The 24831-nt window shown below is 38.9% G+C and overlaps 1 protein-coding gene and 1 non-coding gene across 2 annotated transcripts in view; one reads left to right on the top strand and one right to left on the bottom strand.

The window, feature by feature from the left end:
• LOC109695163 (peroxisomal bifunctional enzyme) overlaps positions 1–24831 on the bottom strand; it is a 36998-nt gene that overhangs the window by 2492 nt on the left and 9675 nt on the right. The window contains exons 2-6 of the mRNA XM_020177549.2: positions 23420–23523; positions 16815–16987; positions 11998–12109; positions 8534–8638; positions 460–801 (exon numbers count right to left, since the gene is read on the bottom strand). Coding sequence (XP_020033138.2) covers positions 460–801; positions 8534–8638; positions 11998–12109; positions 16815–16987; positions 23420–23523 — 836 coding nt within the window. The remainder of the gene's footprint in view (positions 1–459; positions 802–8533; positions 8639–11997; positions 12110–16814; positions 16988–23419; positions 23524–24831) is intronic.
• On the top strand, positions 6218–6294 carry Trnaa-ggc (transfer RNA alanine (anticodon GGC)). Its single transcript has one exon. It is a non-coding gene; the product is annotated as a tRNA-Ala (tRNA).

The raw sequence follows: 24831 nt of genomic DNA, 5'->3' as shown, positions 1-24831 counted from the left end.
GGATGTCATAGTATTCCCGAGGGCCTATGGGAGCAAGGGAAGGCTGTGTGACAAAGTTATAGTTGTTTGACCTAAGAGACATGAAAAGATCCTGGGACCAGAAACACAAGAGAATTCATTTCCAGTATCTAGCTACAAACAAGAAGGACAGGCAACACTGTGAAATGTGATCTAAATAATTGCTGTTGGGAAATCCTGGAGTGAGATTCATATATGGAAGAGGTAAGAATGAGTTAAAACAGTGTCAACTGTCTGTAGTCATACTACTTGAGTTTAACTCACTGTTGAAGAACTCAGCTTCTCTAGTCTTCACACATAAAATGAAGAACTCATGGACTTGGGTGAGAATTAACGGAGCTAACACAGCAATATGTTCAGCACAGAAGTTGACACCTGATGGTGCTTGACACCTGGCCACCTGTAGATGTGGAGAGTCCAGGAACTCCCCCATGTGCTTACCAAGAACTCCAACCAAGGAGATGGGTCTTGCTGAGGCTGTTTTCCAAGATGCCCCAGATGGAGTTGACCACTTGTTTGCATTTCTTTCAGCAAAGAAAGCATACTGCAGGGCTCTAGCCTGCCCTGATTCCTGAAGGTACTTAAAGAGCTCTGCCTCCTTCTTGATGCCCACTTCATAGGGATGCTTCACGGAGGCCTGGACTGCACGGATGCAAGTCTCCGGGGCAATGTAGCCAGGGTACTGCTTCCGCACCTTGGCGAAGACTTCACTGAAAATGGCGTCCATGTTGGGCACGTTTGGAACTGTCTTGTTCATGATTCTGCGGGATTCTAGAGGTTGATCTGGAAGGAATAAGAAAGATCAGAGCTTTGAAGGTGTTACTTAAACCAAGGGCACAGTATTATACAACAATAATAATGAAAACATTAATAACCGGTTCAAATTCAAAATACCAAACTAAATACTATTCATTAAGATATTTTATGGAACACTAATATCAAAATCTCAGATATCTTTGTAACTTAGTCCTAAGAGACACAATTTAAGAGAATCAAAGCAATTGTAGTTTCCTAATTCAGGCAGAAAAGTTGAATTCTCCTTTTACTCCAAGGCTGACAATTTCATAATAGATTAAATATTAACCTATCAATTAGTCTAGAGAAAACATTTTTGAGGTAATATTTTAATTCAAAATATCTTAACTCCATTCCTAATAGTAAAACCTTCAATATACTTAGAAAATAATAGTATGATATTGATGGAAAAGTATACATATCAATGGTGATTTGTTACAATAGCAATAGAAAAGTAGTGCAACTTGTGCATCAAATATTTAATAAAGAACTTGAATCCAAAATATATAGTCTTAAAATTCAATACTAAGAAGGCAACCCAAGTTCTCAAAGGATAAAAACTTGAACAGATATTTCACCAGAGGACATAATAATGGCTACTGAGTGTATGAAGGGAAAAAAAAACCTCTCTAGATCCTTAGAAGGGAAATGCAAATTAAGACCAAATGCAAATTAAGTGAGAGTGTGAATGTGCTCCACACCCTTATTTCTGAGATTGGGTTACAAAAAGACTCTACTCTAAGGGTGGGCCCTGAGCATGACTATTTTTAAAACTTCAACAGGTGATTCTGAGCTATAGCCTCTGAGAGCTCCAAGAGCAGAGTTATGTCAGTCTGAGTGCTACATCTCAAGGATACCTGCAGTTCTTGGCAAGTTTGTCCTAGACTAGGCATTGAAAAGAAGAAGGAAAAAATGAGAGAACAAAACAAAAACCAAAACAAAACAAAAGCCTGCGCAACTGTATACAGTAATTATTTCTCATCTGTATAACGTTGTTATCCGAGGAACCTACAGAACTTCTGACTGAATAGGTCTTCTGGGAGCTAACCAAGGCACTCATCCAGACCAGTCCTGGGGCCAAACAAAGCACATCCACCAGCCAGGCTGGACCAGGGCAATCACAGACAGTTTTCCCTGCTCCATTTCCTCTCCTCTTTCCTATGGCTGTAATGAAGGATGCTACAATCTTTCACCTTTGGTTTATTAGTACAAACCAGATTCAGAGTGTGTACTCTTTGGGCCTCCAGGGACAGTTGTTTGAAATACTTTCAAACAACCTGGTAGTCTTAAAGTCATTCTGGCCAGGGTTGAGCAAAATGCTTCTTTTTAGGCACTTTATATATATATATATCTATTTTGTAATACTGGGGTTTGAACTCAGGGCCTATACCTTCAGCCACTCCACCAGCCCCTTTTTATGATTTTTTTTTTTTTTAAGATAGGGTCTCACAAACTATTTGCCCAGACTGGCTTTGAACCATAATCCTCCTGATCTCTGCCTCCTAAATAGCTAGGATTACAGGTGTGTGCCACTGGCACCCAGCTAGCACTTTGTGTTATTTAACTTTGTTCTCCATTGTTGTATTTTACTAAGTCATTATAAAGTTAGAACACTGTTTAAAATAAAAAATAAGGTCCCCAGAGGTTCCTTCACAGTAAGAGAGGAAGGTATTGGCAGGTCAGCACTAGCTGCCCAGGAAAATGGGAGGAAAGAAACTTCTCAGTGATTCAAGTGGGCTTAGAAATGACTTCTTCCATGGCCCACTCACATTGATTTTGCCTGAATTCTGGGAGGTATTCTAAGACAGAAGCATATTCTGGTTTTGATAAAGCAAGTGAATCACACTTCTGAAGGAAGAAAAGAGGGGATTATTTGCCAGGCTCCCTTCTGCTAACCACAGGAGAGAGAGAGACTGTCCTCTGCCTGGCTAAAAAGAGACTCAACATACAGATCACAGGAATGACTTTCTCAGGCACAGAGGGCTGTCTCCTCCCTAACTCTGAGAGGCAGTGTGCTGTGTCCATGCTAGAGGCTCTGTAGAGGACAGAGGGAACAGCTGCACAGCCACAGGCTTCAGGGAGGTCACCCACAGACGTGTGCAGCACATCAAAAGGAAGCTCAACTTAGATCTGGCGTAGGCCTCCTTCATGAGACAGGTCACTATGCTCTTTGGAAACATAGTCATGTAAATGTTCACAGAGAGTAAAAATAAATTATAAAGAGCAAAGATAAAATGAAAGGAAGACCAAAGAAAGCACTACAACGTTTTAAAAGCCACAGAGTCCAAATGAACAGACCAAGGTCTTCGGGAGAATGAGAATGGTTAACAATGGCTAACACAGCCCAGCACAGCCACAACAACAGGGCCAGAAGTTATTACGGAAATGAAAACTGGTTTAATGTGCATGCCTATAATCCTAGCATTCAGGAGGCTGAGGCAGGAAGATTGAGAGTTCAAAGCCAGCCTAGGCTACAAAGTAAGAACCTGTCTCAAAAACAAAAACAAACAAAAAATCCAAAACCAACCACCAAACAAAAATCCAGAGCTTCAGCTTCTTGAGTTAAGGGTCCCATTTGTATGTTCTTTGGGCCCATCCAGGCTGGAAGGGTGGGTAGATAACCTGTAAGTTCTCAATCTGTGAATTATAGTCCCTTTCAGCTTCATGCTAGGAACATGCACACGGGAACTAGAGTCTTTAATTAGTTCTGGAATAAGCAGGCTGCTAGACACATGTAAGTGGAAATAAATGATTATTTTACAGAACCCCTCTTTTTTTCTTTTTTTTTTTGGAGGTACTGGGGTTTGAACTCAGGGCCTCATGCTTGCTAGTGCCCTACCACTTGAGTCACTTCACCAGTCCTTTTTTGTGTTGAGTATTTTCTAGATATGGTCTCACAAACTATTTTCCCAGGGCAGGCTTTGAACTGCTGTCCTCCTGATCTTTGCCCACTGAGTATCTAGGCTTACAGGCAGGAGCTACCAGCACACATTATAGGACCTTCTCCTCACCACTGGCCCAGGAATTCTGCACTGCTCTGCTGTATCTGCTGTACTGTGATATAATAGGAAAATTAAGATGTATAGAGCTAATTAACCTCCCTAGCCAACACTTCAGGTTACAGTGTAGAGGCTGTAGAAAAATCTGAAGCTACTCCCTAATCACATCTGAAGATACATGTAAACCTCCTGAACTCTTCCCAACCTCACCTGCTTCCAAAAGTGCTGACTAAAATGCAGACCAGCCCTCTATTCCCATAGGACTTACGTTTTTCCTTCTGTTTTTTATTTTTTAACTCAAGATTAGAAAGGTAGATATGAATTAATAGAATATTTTTACAAAAAGAAACTCAAACGACTTTACATACATTTTTAATATTAAGATATCATTGAAAAGTCATTTGGCTTTTAACCATGCTTCTTGTAACTGCTTACTGATATCTTCAAAACTGCAGGTCATGTTTGTATGCCATGTGGACAGAGTCAAAACCAGGACAAGTTATCTCCATTCTTACCCTGTTTTCTCTACATCAATGGTTTCCCAAGAGTGGTCCCCAAAACACAACATTAACATCATCTAGGCACTTGTTAGAGATGCAAATTCTCCTTGTCTACATTACATGTACTAAATCAGAAAGTAATGATAAGACCTGCAATAAATATAAGCCATCCAAGAGAATCTGATACAAAGCAGAATTAAAGAACCTTTGTTCAAAATCAAGACAACTATACTAATTTCACAGAAGTATAGATTTTCATACATGTACATATTTATTTATAATAAATGCATAGATATTTAATATTAGTTGACATGATTTTTTTTGTAGCATCTAGGATTGAATGTAGAACCTCTTGTTTGCTAGACAAGTGGTCAACCACTTGAGCCATGGTCCCAGTCCTTTTTGCTTTTTGTTGTTTTTCAGATAGGCAAAGTTAGTGTGATTCCCAAAAGGAGATCTGTTGTGGTCCACATGGCTAAGGTTGCAAACAAAATCCATGTCTCTGACATCTATTTCTAAGCCCATATTTCCATCAGTCTACACCTCTTCCACACTGACCAGGCCTCTCTTATTTCCTTTGGGTAAACTTAATGAAGGAAACTTAATGACTCAGTGGGAAAAGATCAAAATATTTTTTTAAAAATCAGTAATATTTTTTACCTACCACCCCAATACAACCTCTGTTAAAAATCTTTTATATCTCCTTACAGTGTTTTCTTTTTGCAGAATGTATATGAAGCACTCGTGTATTTGTGGAATTTCCCACATAGCTATTTCCTTCTTAATATTATATGCAGCCATTTCCAAAAAACTTAATTTTCTCCAAAAATGGAAGTTTTAATGGCTGAGTGGAGTTGCTTCATTGATATGCATTCATCTTTTAGGTAACCAATCCCCTAAATTAGACATTTAGCTTGTTTCCAATATTCTACAATGATAAAGCTGTGGTGATATTTCTAAGCTCAGAACTCTGTACTTATATGATTACTTCTCTACAGCAAATTACGAAGAATAGAAACACTAAGTCAAAAATACAACTATGTTACAACTGGTGTAGTGAGAGCACATTTAAACTCAATCTCAGCACATTTTTCCTATGCTTTCCAATTTGCTTGGCAAAACTTAGCAACTTTGAAGTCACTAATAGTTTTTCATTAACCAAGTTTAAAAGCACTTCAGAGTTTAGTATGTGCTTGGTTTATAACCTGGCAGTACCATTTTCAGAAACTGACCCAAGAGAAAGGAAAACATATGTTTATAAAGACCTGTGATGGTCCAGAATGGAAACAACCTAAATGTCCATCAACTCAGAAAGAAGAAAACTGTGGTTCCCATGCTATAGAATATATTTCAGCAATAAAATGCACCAAATATTAGCACATGCCACATCATGGATGAATGGCAAACACTTTATGCTAAGTGAAAGAAGCCAGACACAAGAGTGATGCCATAGATATGATTCCATCGATATGAAATTCTAGAAAACATGAAACTACAGTGACACAAAGGAGGTCAGTGGTTTCCTGTGGCCAAAGGAAAGAAAGGCAAGGGATTTACTGGGAAGAGCTATGAGAATGCTTTTTTAGGGTGTAGAGCTGTATCTGCCAATATATTGTGGCAGTGTTCCCTTAAACTGTAAACCATACCAACACTCACCAAACTCTATACTTAAAATGGATGAATTTTATTATGTATAAATTATAGCTCCATGAAGCTCAGGGGACATTCTGAACTATTTTTGGTCTGGAATATTAATTAAATGGATAATCACAAAAATAGCCATTTAAGATCTACAAAATAAGTAAATATATAAAACTGAAAAAATAGAAACAAGCCAAAAACTAATTTAGAAGTATGTGGGAAAACTAACACATACTAAGCCATAAAAAAAAAAAATCAAAACAAGGCTTGGGGATGTAGCTTAGTGGTAGAGCACTTGCCTGGCATGCATGAGGCCCAGGGTTCAATTCCCAGCCTGGCCAAAAGAAGAATATCACAAAGAAAGCAAAAAAAATTTTTTTTAAAGAACTTTTATGATGGTTAAAAAAAAAACTATCTTTCTCTCATTTGTGCTTATTTCCTTACAACTTTTATTTATTTATTTTTTGGTTTGGTGGTACTAGAGTTTGAACTCAGAGCTTCATGCTTCGTAGGCACATGCTCTACCACTTCAGACATGCCTCAGCCCTTTGCTTTTTGTCTTAGTTATTTTTCAGATAGTGTTTTCTTGCCCAGGGCTGACCTTAGACTGCGACCCTCCTACCTAAAGTCTCTTGAGTTGCTAGGATCACAGGTGTATGCCTTCACATCCAGCTCATTGATTGAGATGGGGTCTCAATAACTTATTGCCTGGGCTGGCCTCAAAACACAACCTTCCTGATGTCTACTTCCGAGTACCTGGGATTACAGGTATAAGCCTTAACACCTGGCCGTCCTTACAACTTTTGTGTGTATTCATATGTGTTCTATATAGCTATAATTATAAAATATATGTTAATAAATATTTTTGGTCTTTTCTGGAGCTCAGGATTGAGCCCAGGGTCTCATACATGTTAGGCAAAGAGATCTACCATAGAGATGCATCCCTAGTCTTGTAAGTTTACATTGTAAACATTTCTATATCATTAGTATATCCCTCATGATTAAAATTTAAAGTAGTCATATATCCTTATACAGCTAGAACTGTAGGTGAATTACCAAGTTTCAAAGCAGATGATGCCTCGATGTTGTGATGCCACCAAGTGGGCAAACTATGCAATTAATTTCATGCTTAAAATCAATGAAAAGTTCATTTTATAAGTGCACTAGATCATGACCTTCATATTCTTCTCCCTTCCCTTCTTCTCAATACGTAGACCAGGATGGCAATGAATTTGAGATCCTCCTCCCTTTACTTCCTGAGTGATGGGATTACAGGTGTGAACCACCATGTGTGACTTTCATCTATTTCTTGAACTAATTTAATTCTCAAATCAGAATCTAGAGCCAGCTATCTAGTGAGTTCCAGAGCAGCATGGGCTACACACTGAGATCCTTCCTCAAAAAGCAAGCCAGGACCTGGGGAAATCAGTTAAGGAAAAGAATGTCTCATAGAAATTAAGGACTTTGGAAACTAAAACCTCAGGTGTGAATGAATGGTAGACCTGGGTCTATCTGGAGCCCCATGTCAGAGAACAACTTAGGGACCTCCAAAGCAAATAGCTTTTGCTCTGAGTCAACCAAGCAAGTTGTAACAGAACAAGCAGTACTTGCAAGAAGCACAACAAAGAAACCCTGGTGAAGACAGCCTGGATGGCAGAGGATAGCAGGGAAGCCATTTGCACTTGGACAAGGACTTGCTGTCTCTCTTTAGGATTCGTCAGATTTTCTCCCATGGTCCCTCACTTCTCCAGTGTAATCCCTCCTATTATATAAAAACAACAACTTATTGGATTTCTCCCTGCCAGAGTCATCAAAACAATGAATGTCTTGAAATGACCATAAGCTGTTGTTGCCACCAAACAGGTGATCAGCACACACTCCATGCTACCTGGAGCCCAACACTTTTGCCTTTCTCTGGCAATTTTTACCCTCTATTTCTTGGTAATTTAAAGATGACAACCTACATAGACTTTAACAAGGAACTATGCAAATAAACAAACGAGCAAACTCTAGGCAGGCCCTAAAGGAATTCTTAAAGGAAAATCATGAGCCAGTAAAGTGAGAACACATGACAGAAACATAGTCATGGAGACTGAAGCTCAGGAGGCCATTGCCTCTCTGTGGGGAGTTGCAGAGTCCATCTTCTCCTGGCTAAAGTGTGGGTTTTCTCCTCTGCTTGTTTCAACTTCAATTCTACTTCTTAACTGGAAAACCACTCATCAGGTAAAAACTTCCAAAGATACTGAATGGTAAACTGTAAAACGAGTTTCCTTTAAACTGCTTCTGCTGGATGACCAACACCATACTCTGAAGCAGTCATCCATTCCCTGTCAATCCTTTCTGAAATATTTTATGCATAGACTAACATATACATTTAGCTATTCTACACAAATATACATTCTCTCCCACTTACAGTGATGCTTTTTTCACTAAATGATACACTATATCATGGAGTTTATACCACACCAGTACATTCATTTTTAAATTGTATCATATTCTGTGACATGGATGGCCCATAAACATTTAACAATTCACATTTATCTTGTTTCCAACATTGTGATACTTTTATTATCTTCTCACCTAAAATTGTCTGGGCAAATTTGATTGCTTCTTCAAGAGGGTCAGAGTTCACAACTGTATCTAGAATACCCAGCTTGAGTGCTTCACCTGCCAGAATACGTCTTCCTAAAACAAAAGAAACACAGAACAATGTGAGATCAAAGCAGAACATTGCTCTCTAGCATACTGGGAAGGTTGTCTTTCCTGGACATTAACATTTATTATTAAGTAAAATGAATAAGCTCACACTTACTGCTATAGTAGCAAGACCACTGCAGCCATAGACAGAAAACTTGAACTTAACATGCAGCTCAATTTTCATACTTCAAGTGACTGTGGGGAATGGCACCAGGACCACAATTTCCCCCTTGATTAATGGGAATAATCATGCTTACCACAGTAAGCATGTAGCGTGTCTCCATCTGTGAAAGCTGAAAAAGAAGACACTTGTTGCCTCAGTTCCCAGCAATGGGGTGCGGGCCGTGGCCCCACAGTTGCTGAACTGGGTGCTCTGTTGAGGGTTCAGAGTCTGGAGTCAGCGATGCTAGAAGCAGCACAGTTTACATCTTGCCTCACAGGTGGCAGCATCGAGTCTGGTGGTGGAGATGGTGGAACTGTCAGCCTCCAGTGTTGAGCAGTGGCACTGGAAGCCTCAGTATGGAATGTCACCCCTAATAGGTCACAGAAATTTGATGAGGGTTTGCATCTCTCCAGAATTATCTTGGCACTTCTTCATCCATGGTCAAGATAGAATTTGATGTGCGTGTTCAGAAGTAGGTGTCTTCACCACCCCTTCTGAAAGGGCCGGAAAGAAGGACACAAGGTCATACAGCTTGCATTCTTGCTGGAACCATCCTGTCTTCTGAGAAGTGATCTTCAAATCAGCCTCCATGGCAACAATTCCAGTGTCTGCCACATTCTTTCGGTGTTGGTGGATGACATCCCTGGGACAAAAGATCCAGCCCTTATCTGGGGAGTGCTTCAGAGAACTACAAATGGGGTTTTGTGACCAGAGAGTTATCCAGTGATTTTCCAGTGATTTTCTCTTTGGAAAAGCAATATTTGGGCACTTTTCTGGAACTGCCATTGAAAACAGGTTTCTAGATCTCCTCTTGGAGTGAAGAGAGTGGGGAATGAGTGAGTGGTGTCAGGGGTCAAGTTTCCTGTATATGAATGAGTGAGTCAGCCTAGCCAGGTTAAGGGGAACAAGGGGACACAATATGGGTACTAACAGCATGGGCCAACAGTGCAGGGACCTGAGCTACCCACAGTAGGGACTGACTGTTTTTCCAGGAGCAATCGTATCTTCTGGATGGATTTCACACAAAAGGAATAGTGCCATTATTGTTCTTTCAGTGTCGATGACATTCCAGTGCCTTTATTCCGATTCAAAGAACTGAGGACCTAGAGACAGGGCTCTGAATGTCCAAACCAAACCCACCTGCTGTGCTTTAACATGTTTTATCTTGGGCCACACTCAGTGCAGATGATAACCCCTATCTAATGGAGCCCTGAGTCAATCACCTACAAGGAGATCTCAAGGCAACTGAGGCAGAGCCTCCCTTCAAACTGGAGAATCTCAGTATTTTCCGATTTTCTTTGTCATTTCTTTTCTAATCTTTGAAAAAGTTTTTTTTCTTCATGGAATCCTTCCCGGTTGTCATTTTAAAGTAACTAAAATTATACCTCCTTAAGGACAGGTGTGATTGCAGTGCTAGCATTCTTCTAATTCACGGTGACCTTTTCTATGCAAGTCAAAAATACGTCACATTCTTACTGCTTTTACTTCTTGTCATTATGAGAAAAATAGCGATAGTTCCTGAAACAGTGCCCTGGGAAAAAGCCAATCCTAGTTCACTTCATTTCTTTATGTCAAAGAAGCCCATTTTCTTCCTTATTTCCCCAAATATTCTTGCATTTTAAGCCTAAAAAATAGGGTCATAAAATTTCTACATATTCCCCAACATGCTTTAATTTAGATTTATAGTTTCTTTCACAGCATTATAATTTCCTCCTATACTTCACCCTGTCTCATTGTCTTTGAATTCCCGTACTATGTTAGATTGCAAGTATCTTATAAATTCCGACTTAGAAGCTTAAACTAGTTTAGATTCTTTTGGGGACGGCAGAATCGTGGGGTTTGAACTCAGACTGTACATTTGCTAGGCATGGGCTCTACTGCTTAAGCCATACCTCTAGCCATTTTTACTCGGATTATATTGGAGGAGTCTAGCTTTTTCCCAGCTTGACCTGAACTATAATCTTCTATTTTTCCTTTCTTCCCAGCTGGAATGATAAGTATGCCCCACTGTGCCCAGCTTTTTCAGTTGAGATGGAGTCTCACAACCTTTTTATTTTCGTTTTTGCCTGGGCTGGCCTGGAAAGGCAATCTTCCTGATCTCAGCCTCCCAAAAGCTAGGCCCAGCAATGCTTACAGTTACTGAGGCCCAGCTACAGTTTACATTCTTTACAATATTCTAAGTGTACTGCATGGATAAACCTATCTAATTTTCATGACATCACCACATGGAGGATACTATTATTGCCCACATAAATGAGAAATCTAAGGAACAGAAAGATAAAGGGGCTCACCCAATAGCTCACAATTAACTGTCATTGTTAGGTTGAATAGCTGTGTATGTTTCCTTCTCCCAACTTTATCTCAACTGAAATCTCTTCTGGTGTTGCTGGGGATTAAATTCACACTCATTAGAAAAGTGCTCTACCATTGAGCTAGATCCATAGCCCCTTCAAAGTCTTAATGTCTTATAAATACACTTACTTGGTAATCTAGGGTTTAGTGTGACATTGTTCACATTACCCAGCCTGCCACCACCACCTTTTTCTTGTGGTACTGGGGCTTGAACTCAGGGCCTACACCTTGAGACACTCCACCAGCCCTTTTTTTGAAGATAGGGTCTCATGAACTATTTGCCCAGGCTGGCTTCAAAACGTGATCCTCTTGATCTCTGCCTCCTGAGTAGCTAGGATTACAGGCATGAGCCACCAGTACCTGGCTTATGTTCACTCTTAAAAAAGAAAGATTTTCATATGTATCTACTATCTCAATACTTGGGAAATGAGTACTTCAATTATTTCATTTGCCCACTAAAACTTGAAAATTCATCTTGAAAACTGTGGTTTTTAACTCTTACTCATATTAAAAATTTTAAACCAGTTCTGATTTAATGCTCATCATTTGAATACCAGGGTCTACAAATAGTCACTTAAACTTTACAACCCCAAATTTGATTATGCCTTGGACACTTCCCTTTAGAAGGCTCAATTCATGGGATCTTCATGGTAACATTTGAGAAGTTCTCACAGAAGTTACTGTTGCCACTTTAAGATGAGAAAATTTGGAGGCAAGTTAAAGAATCCCCTCAAAGTTACATGGATAGTAAGTGGCCAAACCAGGATGTTTCTAGATGCTGGTCCAGTTCTTCACATTTATCTAGACAGTTTCTGGGAAGGTTTACACTGACCTGAGGTGATTAAGTCAAGTGCTGCAGGAATTCCAATGAGTCTGGGGAGAAGCTGGGTTCCTCTTGCTCCAGGAAGGATTCCCAGTGTGACTTCTGGGAAGCCAGTCTCAGTCTGTCAGAGATTGCAGGTAGAAAGGCCATTACAATGACACAATATATGAAGACTTAAGACAAGCATGCCCCAAGATTTCCCACACCCTCAGTGCATTGTTTCATCCAACACAGATAGAGTTTCCACAGGGAAATTATGTGTGCCCTCTTCTTTCATGAACAGAATAAGCAGAGCTCTGGTAGGTGTTCAGCTCAACATCCTAGAGTCTGGAACATTTTCTCTCTGACTCTTATGACCTGTGTCAGACAAACAAAAATAGTCTCTACAAACAGATTCCTGGGTCACTGGAAGACCTAGGAAGCACAAGAAAGTGAAGAGGAAACCCAGAGTATGGACTGCTTGTCAGATTTGATATAGGAGTTGAATCTAGATTACCCAAAGAACTTTTATAACTTAGCAGTAAATGGACAATTAAATTGGACAAAGGATCTGAATAGCCATATCCCCAAAGAAGGAATATAAATGGCCAATAAGAAAAGGTGCTCAGTATCTTTAGCCATCAATGGAAGGTAAGTCTAACTGCATAGATACAATTTCACTCGCACTGGCAAGGATATGATTTTTAAAAAGACAGACAGTAACAAGTGCTGGAAAGGATGTCCAGCCACTTTGGAAAACAATTTGGTAGTTTCTCAAAGACTAAACACAGAGTTACTATATGATCCACTAAGGCCACTCCCCAGTATAAACCCAAGAGCAATGAGAACATATGCCCACAAAAATCTTATATGTTTATAAAACCCAAGAAAGAAGAAGAAACATAAATGATAAACAAAATATGGTATATCCATGGAATGGAATCTTATTCAGTCACAGGAATAATGAACTGATTCATGGCACAATGTGGATGAACCTGGAAAACCTTATGCTAAGTGAAAGAGCTAGTCACAGAAGACCACATATTGTATGAATCCATTTATCTGAAATATTGGAAATAGGTAAACCCACTGATATGAACAGTAGACTAGTAGTTGCGTAGGACTGGAGGAGAAGGGAACAGAGGTTTACTGGTAAAGGACACAAAATTTCATTTGAGGTGATGAAATGTTCGAAAATTGACTGGTAGTAATTGTGCATCTATGTGAATACACTACTGTGCCACTGACCATGCACTTTATTTACTTATTTATTTATTTATTTTTTACAAACACTCATTTATTTTCAATCTCAAGTATTATGTACTGTGCATAACTGTGTGCCACACTTTTATGACTTTTTTTTTTTCATTTTTCTTTTATTATTCATATGTGCATACAAGGCTTGGTTCATTTCCCCCCCCTGCCCCCACCCCCTCCCTTACCACCCACTCTGCCCCCTCTCCCCGCCACCAATACCCAGCAGAAACTATTTTGCCCTTATCTCTAATTTTGTTGTAGAGAGAGTATAAGCAATAATAGGAAGGAACAAGGGTTTTTGCTGGTTGAGATAAGGATAGCTATATACGGCATTGACTCACATTGATTTCCTGTGCATGTGTGTTACCTTCTAGGTTAATTCTTTTTGATCTAACCTTTTCTCTAGTACCTGTTCCCCTTTTCCTATTGACCTCAGTTGCTTTAAGGTATCTGCTTTAGTTTCTCTGCGTTAAGGGCAACAAATGCTAGCTAGTTTTTTAGGTGTCTTACCTATCCTCACCCCTTCCTTGTGTGCTCTCGCTTTTATCATGTGCTCATAGTCCAATCCCCTTGTTGTGTTTGCCCTTGATCTAATGTCCACATATGAGGGAGAACATACGATTTTTGGTCTTTTGGGCCAGGCTAACCTCACTCAGAATGATGTTCTCCAATTCCATCCATTTACCAGCGAATGATAACATTTCGTTATTCTTCATGGCTGCATAAAATTCCATTGTGTATAGATACCACATTTTCTTAATCCATTCGTCAGTGCTGGGGCATCTTGGTTGTTTCCGTAACTTGGCTATTGTGAATAGTGCCGCAATAAACATGGATGTGCAGGTGCCTCTGGAGTAACAGTCTTTTGGGTATATCCCCAAGAGTGGTATTGCTGGATCAAATGGTAGATCGATGTCCAGCTTTTTAAGTAGCCTCCAAATTTTTTTCCAGAGTGGTTGTACTAGTCTACATTCCCACCAACAGTGTAAGAGGGTTCCTTTTTCCCTGCATCCTCGCCAACACCTGTTGTTGGTAACCATGCACTTTAAATAGGCAAATTATATAGTAGGTGTTTTATATCTCAATAAATCACATGCAACACACACACACACACACACACACACACACACACACACACACACACACACACACACACCAGGCAGCAACCTCAGTCCCTAATAAGACAGTGAGCTTGAATCTTTACCACATTGCCTTTCCTGCCCACTAAAACTGGCTGAAGCTCTGTCTGTCGTATAGTCACAAGGGGAGAAGGAAGAGGCTACTAAATGCAGACTGCCATGTACCCAGATTGTTAACCAACATCTTCCACGTACCTTGCCCATTTGAAGATTTTTACAGGAGTCAATAGCCATCTGTCCTACACTGATCACCCAAACCCCTGACTTACTGCTGATAACTCAGATCTTTACCCACTCTGTACAAGGTCATGGTGAGGACACAGAAAAGATGCAGCTTGGAGATGTGCATGTATGTAAGTAGGAGTGTGTGTGTGTGTGTGTGTCTTCATGAACTTTTACAAAAATCTAAAAATTTGAAGGAAATAATTAAATGGGAACAGGTTGACTAACCTTTATCTGAAATTCATGACATCAGAAGTGGTTGCAATTTTGGATTTTGTTCAGATTTTAGAATACTTACATACATATAATGAGATTATCTGGGGGATGGGACCCAAGTCTAAAGACAGCATTCATTTACGTTCCATATACACCTTACACCCAGACTCGGGAGGTAATTTATACAATATTTTGAGTATGCCTGCCTTTCAACTTTTCAGATGAGTCAGGTTTGGAATTTATCTCTTGTGTCACCATGTCTACAGTTAAACAGTTTTGGATTTGGCGGGGGGGGGGGGGGGATGTGGCTCAAGTGGTAGAGCATCTGCTTAGCAAGTGCAAGCCCTGAGTTTAAACCCCACTCGGTACCACCAAAATTCTTTTTAAAGTTTTGGATTCTGAATGTTTAGATTAGGGATTGTAACTATGTATCTGTACAATGGAAAATCAGGTAGCCTTTTAAAATTATATTTTAGGCCAGGCAAAGTGGCTCACACCTGTAATCCCAGCTACTTGGGAGGTGGAGATAGAAGGATCGTGGTTTGAGGCCAGCTCAGGCAAAAAGTCAGTGAGACTCCCATCTCAACCAACAAGCTGGGTGTGGTGGTACACATCCATAATTAGAGGCTGGCCTGGGAAAAACCAAAGCCTCTACCTGAAAAAACAAGTAAAAGCAAAAAGGGCTAGGGCATTGCTCAAGTAATAGAGGGACTGCTTAGCAAGCACCATGCCCTGAGTTCAAACCCCAGTATGGCCAAAAAATAAAGCTATTTCAAAAGATGTTTACAATAAGGTTAACAAAAGTTCTCCTCAGAAACCATGGAAGCTGGAGCCATGGAGTGACACAAAGTGTCAAAAGCAAAAAGCATGTCAACCAGGAATTCTGTGTCCAGGAAATGTATCCTTTGAAAAGGAAGGCAAAACCAACACATTTCCAGATAAACAAAACCCGAATTTGTTGCTAGCAGATCTGCCTTACAAGAAATCCTTCAGGCTAAAAGGAAAGGACATTGGACCTTAACTTGAATTCACATGAAGAAATAAGGTATTTGGGTGAAGGATAAACATGTAGATGAATGTAAAAAACAGTCCTAACTTATGTTTTTGTTTGTGATTCCTCTTTTTCTTATTTCATTTAAAGAGTAATACAAAAAGCAGTAAGTATAAATCAATGCTGAGGGCCACACAATATGTAAAGATATAATTTCTGTCCATAACCACATAAAGAGGCAGCTAACAGAGACACAGGGGAGACATATTCGTATACTATTGAAATTAACTCAGTACTAATCTGAGCCAGATTTTTATAATTTAAGATATTAAACAATCACCAAGGCCACGGCCACCAAGCAAATAACTAAAAAATACATAGTAAAAGAAACTACAAGAGAATTAGAAAATATATCTACTTAACACAAATGAAAGCAGTACTGGAGGAACTGAGGAATAAACACATAAAACACAGAACAAAGAACAAAATGGCAGAACTCAGTTTTCTTTTTCAATGAGTATTACATGTGCAAATGTATACTAAACTGTCCAATTAAAAGGCAGAGGTGGGCAGGAAAGAATACTTCCTAATGGGATAAATGTGGTATTAACATAAAACAGTAGTATAAATTAAATAAAATCCCAGATGTTGCTTAACAAAAACAGATGGCAAAGGAAAAAACAATTGTAAGGAACAAATAAAGTAAGAGAACGACCAGAAGAAAACAGAATGCAGCTCCCCTTTAGATAGTGGGTCATAGGGAGACCACAGGTCTAAGACTAAGGGAAGCAGAGGCAGAGAGCTTATGGTAGTCCCCAGAGAGCAACCAGAATGCAGGAATTTAAGCATCTGAATAATCACTGAGCTAGTACATGACAGCAGAGTGCCAGTGTTGGACAAACCCCAGGCTTCCTGACCAGCAAACTACCATTTGAAATGACCACCTCTGCTGCTTCTGACCACATTTAGAATTTGTCAGAAAGAAAAGCCCCTCCACCCCCGCAGGAAGCCTCAGAGGTTACCTGTGCATGGGCAATCCTATAGTGAGAGCCCAAGGCCAGCTCTAGTCCCCCTCCGAAAGCCATGCCTTCAATAGCTGCCACCACGGGCTTCTTATTTCTCTGCATTTCATCTACTAAATCTCCCAGTCTAGTGCCAGACGACTGAGGAGTGCTGAAGCCATGGATATCAGCACCTAAAAAACACAAACACAAGAACAGAGAGTTCAGAAGAACTTTGTTATTAACACAAAGGAGCCTATCACTCTTAAGAGGGCTCAGACCCCTTAGGACCGGGAGAGACAAGCAAAGAACAAGTAGCCTGGGAAATGTAGAATAAAATGTGAGACAAACTTCAAATTTTTACCAGGAATCCTATAACCTTCTAAGATCTCAGTTTCCATAAGCTAGGCAGCAACTCTAACTTTACGGAAATTTCAAAGCTCAGAGAAGGGGGAATAGAGGTTCTCTGACCAAGATCATCATTCTGAGATTGAGTTAAGCCCTTCATTTTGGGGGTAACACTGTTCATCAATCCTCCTTTTTTTAATTTTTTGCTCATCAACCGTCTTAACAGTTATGTAGCCCCATCTCTCTCTCTTTTTTTTCTTTTATAAAAACACCTTCATTTTGCTTAAAAAGGGCAGTCAATACCCATATCTCTCTTAAGAGCATGAGTTATGGTAATGTAAAATGCATATGTATTTGTGAGTTATATGTGAATTAGTCAGCTGAGAATTATACTATGGTAGATTTTCTATGAGTAATAAAATTAATAAAATTTCTTGCTTTTCCTGATTATAAAAATAACACAGACAGGCACTATTAAAAATTTGAAACAGGAAGAGAATTATAAAAAAAACCACAAGGATCACCCTAAATATTACCACTCAGAGATGATAATTTAAGATTTTAGTAAATTCTTGGTTTCCCCAGGTGTATATGAAAATGGCTTTGTGACCTTGAGTAAGTTATCTTTTGTTTCAATACCTATCTTAAGTGACTGATTTGAGAATTAGATGAGAGTTTTATATTTTTTTTAACATTGACAACATTCTGTAAAATCTGTTATTTTTCTGTTTCATGTGACATTTATATAGTGAGCATTTTCCTGTATCTATTGTTTAAAAAACAAATTTTGTACAAGTTTAAAAAAGTAATTATTTTACATTCAGCCCATTAACCTATTTCTCTTTTTCTTTTCACCACTTGCTCCACCTGTGGTATCGATCTGAGAATTACCCTTTTTTTTTCACCAATCCACCATATTTGACTCTCTAGTCCAGTGTTTGGTTTGTTGTTTCCAAGACCGAGGTTTTCTTTTTTTTTAGAGGCTCTCAGATGAATTAGCTTAATTCTAACTCTGTTGTCCACTAGAGAATCTTTTTTTTTTTTTTATTCATATGTGCATACAAGGCTTGGGTCATTTCTCCCCACTGCCCCCACCCCCTCCCTTACCACCCACTCCACCCCTCCCTCTCCCCCCCACCCCCTCAATACCCAGCAGAAACTATTTTGCCCTTTTTTCTAATTTTGTTGTAGAGAGAGTATAAGCCATAATAGGAAGGAACAAGGGTTTTTGCTGGTTGAGATAAGGATAGCTATACAGGGAGTTGACTCACATTAATTTCCTGTGCGTGTGTGTTACCTTCTAGGTTAATTCTTTTTGATCTAACCTTTTCTCTAGTTTCTCTCTGGTCCCCTTTTCCTATTGACCTCAGTTGCTTTTAAGGTATCTGCTTTAGTTTCTCTGCGTTAAGGGCAACAAATGCTAGCTAGTTTTTTAGGTGTCTTACATATCCTCACCCCTCCCTTGTGTGCTCTCGCTTTTATCATGTGCTCAAAGTCCAATCCCATTGTTGTATTTGCTCTTGATCTAGTGTCCACATATGAGGGAGAACATACGATTTTTGGTCTTTTGGGCCAGGCTAACCTCACTCAGAATGATGTTCTCCAATTCCATCCATTTACCAGCGAATGATAACATTTTGTTTTTCTTCATGGCTGCATAAAATTCCATTGTGTATAGATACCACATTTTCTTAATCCATTCATCAGTGGTGGGGCATCTTGGCTGTTTCCATAACTTGGCTATTGTGAATAGTGCCACAAAAACATGGGTGTGCAGATGCCTCTAGAGTAACCTGTGTCACTCTTTTGGGTATATCCCCAAGAGTGGTATTGCTGGATCAAATGGTAGATCAATGTTTAGCTTTTTAAGTAGCCTCCAAATTTTTTTCCAGAGTGGTTGTACTAGTTTACATTCCCACCAACAGTGTAAGAGGGTTCCTTTTTCCCCGAATCCTCGCCAACACCTGTTGTTCGTGGTGTTGCTAATGATGGCTATTCTAACAGGGATGAGGTGGAATCTTAGCGTGGTTTTAATTTGCATTTCCTTTATTGCTAGAGATGGTGAGCATTTTTTCATGTGTTTTCTGGCCATTTGAATTTCTTCTTTTGAAAAAGTTCTGTTTAGTTCACTTGCCCATTTCTTTATTGGTTCATTAGTTTTGGGAGAATTTAGTTTTTTAAGTTCCCTATATATTCTGGTAATCAGTCCTTTGTCTGATGTATAGCTGGCAGATATTTTCTCCCACTCTGTGGGTGTTCTTTTCAGTTTGGAGACCATTTCTTTTGATGAACAGAAGCTTTTTAGCCTTATGAGGTCCCATTTATCTATGCTCTCTCTTAGTTGCTGTGCTCCTGGGGTTTCGTTGAGAAAGTTCTTACCTATACCTACTAACTCCAGAGTATTTCCTACTCTTTCTTGTATCAACTTTAGAGTTTGGGGTCTGATATTAAGATCCTTGATCCATTTTGAGTTAATATTGGTATAGGGTGATATACATGGACCTAGCTTCAGTTTTTTGCAGACTGCTAACCAGTTTTCCCAGCAGTTTTTGTTGAAGAGGCTGCTATTTCTCCATCGTATATTTTTAGCTCCTTTGTCAAAGACAAGTTGGTTATAGTTGTGTGGCTTCATATCTGGGTCCTCTATTCTGTTCCACTGGTCTTCATGTCTATTTTTGTGCCAGTACCATGCTGTTTTTATCGTTATTGCTTTGTAATATAGTTTGAAGTCAGGTATCGTGATACCTCCAGCATTGTTCTTTTGACTGAGTATTGCCTTGGCTATTCATGGGCCTCTTGTGTTTCCATATAAATTTCACAGTAGATTTTTCATTCTCTTTAATGAATGTCATTGGAATTTTGATGGGAATTGCATTAAACATGTAGATTACTTTGGGGAGTATCGACATTTTTACTATGTTGATTCTACCAATCCATGAGCATGGGAGATCTCTCCACTTTCTATAGTCTTCCTCAATCTCTTTCTTCAGAAGTTTATAGTTTTCCTTGTAGAGGTCTTTCACATCTTTTGTTAGGTTTTCACCTAGGTATTTGGGTTTTTTTGAGGCTATTGTAAATGGTATTGTTTTCATACATTCTTTTTCAGTTTGCTCATTGTTAGTGTATAGAAATGCTAATGATTTTTCTATGTTGATTTTATATCCTGCTACCTTGCTATAGCTATTGATGATGTCTAGAAGCTTCTGAGTAGAGTTTTTTGGGTCTTTAAGGTATAGGATCACGTCATCTGCAAATAGGGATATTTTGACAGTTTCTTTACCTATTTGTATTCCTTTTATTCCTTCTTCTTTCCTAATTGCTCTGGCTAGGAATTCCAGTACTATGTTGAATAGGAGTGGAGATAGTGGGCATCCTTGTCTGGTTCCTGATTTTAGAGGGAATGGTTTCAGTTTTTCTCCATTAAGTAAAATGCTGGCTGTAGGTTTGTCATATATAGCTTTTATAATGTTGAGGAACTTTCCTTCTATTCCTAGTTTTCTTAGAGCTTTTATCATGAAATGGTGTTGGATCTTATCAAAGGCTTTTTCTGCATCTATTGAGATGATCAAGTGGTTTTTGTAAGACTGAGATTTTTAATGAATAATAGTAATAAACATCTATTGGATAAATACATTAGGCACTGTGCTAAGCAGTATCGTTTATTGCTCATGACAACTAAGTTAAATACTATATCCTCCCCTAGTTTATATGTGAGGAATGCTTTGAGATGTTAACCACTTAGTTAAGATATATGACTAGTAACTCTCAGAATAAGGATTCCAACAGAGTTATTTATTTATTTGTTTTTTGAGACAAGGTCTTGCTTTGTAGCCTGACTCTACTCAAACTCAAAATCTTGCATCTGTCTCTCAAGTGTTCAGATGACTGGATAAAGATGTGTGACACCATGCCCAGCTCCAATATAAAGTCCAACTCTTAAATGCTTTACTGTAGCCTTCTACATATCACACAATGTTAGTAATGTTAGTTCCAATTTGATAGAAACCAAGGCACAGACAAGAATACAGTTATTTTAGGTTTTGTTCTGTTTTGGTTTTTTTTTTGAGACAGGGCAATGGTATTCAGTCCAGATTGGCCTTGACTTCTTCTTTCTTTTCTTTTCTTTCTTTCTTCCTTTTTTTTGGGGGGGGGTGGGACTGAGTTTTGAACTTGCTAGGTAGATACCGCTTGAGCCATGCCTCCAGCCACTGGCCTTGAATTCTTGATCCTCCTCCTCCACTTCCTGAATGCTGGGGTTTCAGGAATATACCAAGACACCTGATATGATTTCAATTTTTAATGATTTCAACATATAGAAATATAATCAAATTTTGGATATTGATTCTATATCAACTAAAGTTGCTAGAATCTCTTATGAATGCTAACAAATTTTTGATTATTTTGCTTTCTCAACAAACATGATCATATCTCTTCTTTTATAATCCTTATACAGTTAACTTCCTTTTCTAGCTTCCTGGGATGTTTAGGGCCTCAAATACAATGTGAAATAGAAATGGCAAGGGCAGTCATTCCTCCCTTCTTTCTTTCTCATAAGGAAATCTTTCAGTTTACCATTTGTTTGATGTTAAAAGTTATAGACTTTTAAAAAAAATCAGTATGTTTAGGTTGACTAAAACATTTCTGTCCTAAAACTAGTTTACTAAGAACTTCTACCTTAAATGCAAGTCAAATATTACAGAACGTTTTATTCCTGCATTTTTTGAAAAAATCATGATTGTTTTGTATAATCTTTTAGTAAGATGAATAACATCAAATATTGAAGCAATTGGATATTTCTAGGACAAAAGTGACATATGTTTTATATAAAATCAGGTTCAGCTGTAGAATACAGTAGGATTTTTACATGTTTATGAGTGAACTTGGCCTTTAATTTTGTTTTTATTTACTGACCTTGTTAGGTATTGGTATCAAGCTTATGCTAGCCTCTCAAAATGAGCTGAGAGGTGTACTGGGTTGGAGTGTTCACCCAGGGCCTATGAATGTGATCTTCTTTGAAAACAGTCTTTGCAGATGTACTGAGTTAGGAAGAGGTCATAGTGGATTACAGTGTGCCTATATAGAGCAGGAAATTTGGATATGGACCTATGGAGAAAAGGCCATATAAAGACAGAAGCAGAGACTAGAGTGAAGTATCTATAAGCCAAGGATTGTCAGTGGCACAAGAAGCCAGAGAGGCAAGGAAGAATTCTTCCCCAAAGCCTTTGGAGGAAGAGGGGTCCTGCTGATATCTTGATTACAAACTTCTGCCTCCAGAACTGCGAGACAATAAACTTCTGTTGTTTGAAAACACTCAGTTTGTAGAAATTTGTTATTGATGCCCTGGGAAACTAATATAGCAAGAATTCTCTTTCTCTTTCTGTTTTTGTTGCTTGCTTTTGGTTTGATTTTGTTCAGATGGGGTCTCACTATGTAGCTCAGGGTGGATTGGAACTCACAATCTTCCAGCTTTGTCTTCATACAAGCATCCCCCACAGGTTCCCTCTCTTTCAACCCTGAAAATGTTTTTTTAAAATTAAGAATAATATTTTCCTTGACTTTACAGTAGTGCTTGCCAATGAAGGCATTTAGGTTTGGAATTAACTTTGTGAGGTTTTTGATTACTAAATCCATGTCTTTAATGGTTAGAGAACTGTTTGGATTTGGTGGGGGAGGGGGGTTATTTCTCCTGGTGTTACTGAGGATAGGCTACATTTGTCTCTGTATTCACTACTTTAGTTAATTCTGCCATATTTATGCATCTTCACAAAAGGATCCAGTATGGTAGGGCTATGACCAATGAGGTTGGTGCCCCTCAGAAGGAAAACTAACTCCATTTACAGACTGTGTATGAATTAAACATTAATCCTTACTGAACACATTCCATGTGCAGACACTGAATAAGGGTACTCAGGTAAGGTATCTCCTTTAATCTCACAAAAATCTCTTAAGATGAGTATTACTATCACTACTTTACAAGCAGAGAAACTGTGGTTAAGAGGTCAACTGAGCATCATACAGGGTGTAAGAGACATGGAGAGTGGGGATGTGTGAACAGTATCAAAGTCATCAAGCCTAGCACCAATCGTCCTCCAGAGTCCAAAGAGATTTTTGGTTGTGTCTTGGGAGAGACCTGTCCCTTCACTACAGTGTTGCTCATTCCCACTCTAGTGTCCCATATCCCTTACCTGCACTAAGGTCTCACCCACAGGGACAGCAGTATTGAGTGCAGTCTGTGCTTGTATTTCAGAGACAGTGAGAGAGGGTTAGACACTACTTACCTGCACAGAATTTGCCATCTGCTCCAGAAATCACAATGGCTTTTACTGTATGGTCTGATACAGCTTTCTGTAGTCCTTCTTTTATTCCATAGAGGACAGCTGGACTAAAGGGAAAAAAATTACATGAAGCAAATTAGTCAAATTTAATTTTCTACTATCTCAGAATTTTTTCTTTCCTAATAATGAAAAGTTAAATACCCAAAATGAACAAAAACTATAGATACTTACCATTAATCTTTAACTAATTTGTTCAACAAATAATATGTGTCTACTAGCAATTAAACTCTGACCTGCTTAAATAAATCCAGTTTTAAAACAGTATTATTGTCTTACACTCTAACCAATTTAAAAATATTATTATACATCTTCTACGTATAGTTCAAGGAGTAGTTACTGAAGTGTACACAACTATCACGTTAGATCCTCTGTGAATACTGTAATAAAGGTATCAAAAGAGTGATGTAGAAATTCAAGGGGAGGAAGTTACATTCAATTTGTCATATTGGCAAAACAGAGGAAAAATAAAGGAGAAACAGTCAAAGTCAATGTCAGGCGCTGCTGGTTATCGCAAGTATCCATTCCTCTCCACCATCTCCAAAGAATTTAGACGTCTAGTTTATAGCTGTGTACATGGCAAATCAAAATAAAGACTGCATTTTCCAGCCTGCTTTACAGTAAGGTCTTCCCAAGGCACACAGCTCTCACCAACAGGATGGAAGCATATTTGCATATGCAACTTTGGAAGAAGAGTCCTTAAAAGACTGGGTCTGATTTCCTTTTCCTTTGCTCACTCCTGGAAGGAATGCAATAGGATAGCATTCTATCCTATTCTTGGACCAAGAGGTCGAAGCCAAGAGGTAAAGTCAAGACTGGATGAGTCTACCAAAGGAATAGAAATATGAGCTGAGGGCAGATTCTCTGGATGTATCTTCATTTAAGAACTAGAAGGGGCTCAACAAAATGATCCAGTGCCAAGGGAGCCCAAGACACAAAGACCAAGAGAAGAGATATTGCAAAGAAGAAGGAGATTAATAAGACAAAGATTGCCAAAGGAGAACCATAGAATGTCAGTGAGGAAATGTGCAAAGGAAAAAATGATAGACATAGACTCCAATACTGAATGTTCTCCAAAAAGACTAGTTCCTTAGCATAAAGGGTAAAAAAAAAATTAAACACCTCAACAAAACAACAACAAACTTCTATAAAGGCCATATCATGAAGGCCACCCAATAATGAGTCAAAACTTCAAGGAATAAAGGAGACATCTGCCCTTGTGTACAAAAATTACCTTTCCTCTAGTTACTTTTCACCCCTTAACCTAGAGGAAATAAACAAAACCTCTGTCAGCTGGTTAATTAGAAACTGAATCTGATCATGAAAACAGATTATGGGTCATCACACAGTACTGAGAA

The sequence above is a fragment of the Castor canadensis genome, chromosome 5 (assembly GCF_047511655.1).
Source record: "Castor canadensis chromosome 5, mCasCan1.hap1v2, whole genome shotgun sequence".
Classification (NCBI taxonomy): Eukaryota; Metazoa; Chordata; class Mammalia; order Rodentia; family Castoridae; genus Castor; species Castor canadensis.
This window is presented reverse-complemented; position numbering and strand designations above follow the sequence as displayed.